Source organism: Vollenhovia emeryi, unplaced genomic scaffold (assembly GCF_000949405.1).
Source record: "Vollenhovia emeryi isolate VEMERY1.0 unplaced genomic scaffold, V.emery_V1.0 DF940517.1, whole genome shotgun sequence".
In the NCBI taxonomy this organism is placed as follows: domain Eukaryota; kingdom Metazoa; phylum Arthropoda; class Insecta; order Hymenoptera; family Formicidae; genus Vollenhovia; species Vollenhovia emeryi.
In genome coordinates, this window is record NW_011965849.1 from 4,496 (window position 1) to 7,500 (window position 3,005).

At 35.4% G+C, this 3,005-nt stretch overlaps 1 protein-coding gene across 1 annotated transcript; it reads left to right on the top strand.

The window, feature by feature from the left end:
• The first annotated feature begins 823 nt into the window (after positions 1-823).
• LOC105555950 lies at positions 824-2,300 on the top strand. The gene is made up of 3 exons (XM_012003000.1): positions 824-879; positions 1,059-1,194; positions 1,264-2,300. The coding sequence occupies exon 3, from the start codon at positions 1,443-1,445 to the stop codon at positions 1,902-1,904; it is 462 nt and encodes a 153-aa protein (XP_011858390.1). The 5' UTR covers positions 824-879; positions 1,059-1,194; positions 1,264-1,442; the 3' UTR covers positions 1,905-2,300.
• Positions 2,301-3,005: the final 705 nt, after the last annotated feature.

Genomic DNA, 3,005 nt, shown 5'->3' on the forward strand with positions numbered 1-3,005 from the left:
ATACAGGTTGTTTGAATGAAACAACAAAATTTGTATTCAAACGTTATAATGTTTCGTATAAGCATATGTTGCTTCAACGAAACAAATCTCAACCAAATAAATAGAAATACTAAATCCAAAGAATCCTTTCTCTCTGTGTATAATCTGCCGAGGCAATTGTTTATTAATATTAATAAATAAATTATTAATTTATTTTATGTATCTACCTGGAAAATAATAGTCCCTTGCAGTAAAATGCAATGAACAAACTAATTGCTCCTTCTTATCATCAGTAACATTTAATTTTCTTAACTATTCTGAACGTTTATCCACAAATTCCACATTGCCAAATAAATTGGTTCTTGCAATTTTAGCACTTCCATATCTTGGAATTCTGTGGAAACTTAAATTAACGTTGTTATATTTTTTGGAGGCACAAGTTTTCACGCAGCAACTTCCTCCGGCTATTTTTTTTCTGTGCTGAGGAGAAAATTCCATTGTCTCTTCAACAAATTTATTTCTAAAACTTGCAGCACTTTATATATGAACGTCCGAAACACTTTTTTTGGTACCACAGTTCTTATTTTTCAACAATTTCACTGGATACCGTATGATACCGTATTAAAGGTGCAAATTCATGAGACGCTGAAAATGAACGTCAAGGAGTGTCACGTGATTTCACCTTGTCGCTAGCGTCAAAGAAATAAAGTTGGATTTGTTCAATATCCAGCGTCGTCGCTGAATCGTAGTTAACTAATCTTAATACGAAAATGGACTTTGAAGTATGTAAAATATTTTAGAGTAGTATTTTTAAGTAATAATATATACATGGTATATAGAGTTATATAAGAAATATAATTTCTAAAGATTTTTGTTCGCTAAAGAGGTTAGCGGTTTGAGGTTAGAAATATTTAAAAAATTATATTATAATTAAAGCACACAATATATTTATAAAAAATAAATAAAATATAAATGTTGAAGTAAATAAATAGAAATATTTGTATAATGTAAATATAAATATTAATATAAAATAAAATATAATAATTTGTAATATTAATTAAATTTCATGTATTTTTCAGGACGAATCCTTAGTACAAACGTGTGGTCTATGTGAAACAATCTGTGAGAAATCAGAGATCGTAAATCATTCTTATCTCGTAGGGTACACACAATACATAACCGATCCTCAAACATATTATTTTTATCCTTTATTAGGTAAATTAATTTTGATTATTATTATTTAAAATATAAAAAGTTAAGTGGTTTTAATTATATATTTTGCAGATGATGGAGTGACCATAATTAGAAAACGCAGATTGCCGAATGACGAACAACAAGTGGTAGCGACGCTATTGCAGGAAAAAAAGTAATTAAAATGTTCGAGATCGAACGTTCAAACTAATTTCTCTTCTAGGAGTCTCTCGCGAGAGGAGACTTCTGGAAGATTACTTCCCACACGACACATGGACGTCCCTTGGGCGTCCAAAGGACGTCCCGAGCTCTCCGGTTGGGCGCCCATTTCCTGTCCCGAATCTGTCCCATGGACGCTCCAAGGGCGCGCAATGGATGCACCAATGACCGCTCATTTGACGCCCATTGGGCGCCCATTTTGGGGACATAGGGACACGAAATGGATGGTCTTTGGGCATATTTCGGATCTCTTCAGATTTCGTCAACACTCAAATGCCGCTCATTTGACGCCCAATGGATATCCATTCGACATCTATTGGACATTCATCCGATGCCCGTTGGGCATCCATTCGACATCTATTGGACATTCATCCGATGCCCGTTGGGCATCCATTCAACGCCCGCGCGATGCCTATGGCCACGGTCTTACAGGTCCGGAAAGTTATATGGTGGGGGTAGGTCGAATTTTTAAGCCAATAATCGTTTGTCTTTGGCCACAAGAGTCGCTGCGGTAAGGTAGTAGACAGAGACACAGATATAGAACCCGTGATTTCTATATCTGTGTCTGTCTACTACCCTACCGCAGTGACTCTCGTGGCCAAGAGACAAACGTTTATTGGCTTAAAAATTCGACCTATCTCCACCACCAAAATTTGGCCTGACCTTCCGGACCTGTATGTAAGACCGTGCCTATATGGCTGGTATTCATAGTCGATTAATTCTTATATTGAAGATCGTCGTAAGTACTATAGTATATCTTATTTTGTCATCTACCAATCACAGAGCCGTATTAGCATCTTAAGATATTATTTAGGACTGTCTTAAAGTAAGATCCGACTATGAATACCGGCCTATATTTACAATTTGGATAGGAATAAAGCAGATATTTATATTTTTTGCAGATTTTGAAAATTATTATACGTATTGTAAGGCAAAACAGGTAATTTCCAAAATTTGAAAAAATATAAAAATTTGTTGTCATACAAAAAATAAAGGTACATGAGTATTTTCATTTACTATTATTTTATTTTTAAAAAGTATACATATACAGGGTGTCAGATTCGATATGGACGACCCCAAAGATTATAGTAGATTGGGTTAAACTAAGAAGAAAAGTTATATAAAATTTTACAAAATCGTAATTATTATCGGCCTAATTCAGAAAAACGTCTGAGCCAATAAGGCTGGACTCGGCAGCATGCAAAATGGTGTGTTTGTTGACATCTCTGAAAAATCGATAGCGAGAGGTGGAGTCACGCATCGATCGATGAGAGACGGTGGCGAGCGGGGAGCGGGGAGCGGTGAGCGGGCGAACGCGTTCGCTATCGTTTTTTGAGAGATGTCAACAAACACACCATTTTGCATGCTGCCGAGTCCGGCCTTATTGGCTCAGACGTTTTTCTGAATTAGGTCGATAATAATTACGATTTTGTAAAATTTTATATAACTTTTCTTCTCAGTTTAACCCAATCTACTATAATCTTTGGGGTCGTCCATATCGAATCTGACACCCTGTATATTGTATTAATAAGACAACATTTTCCGCTTCTGATATATGTATATATGTATGTGTTGGGTATCTCTAAATGTTTCAGACAAAAATTATAGGATTTAGA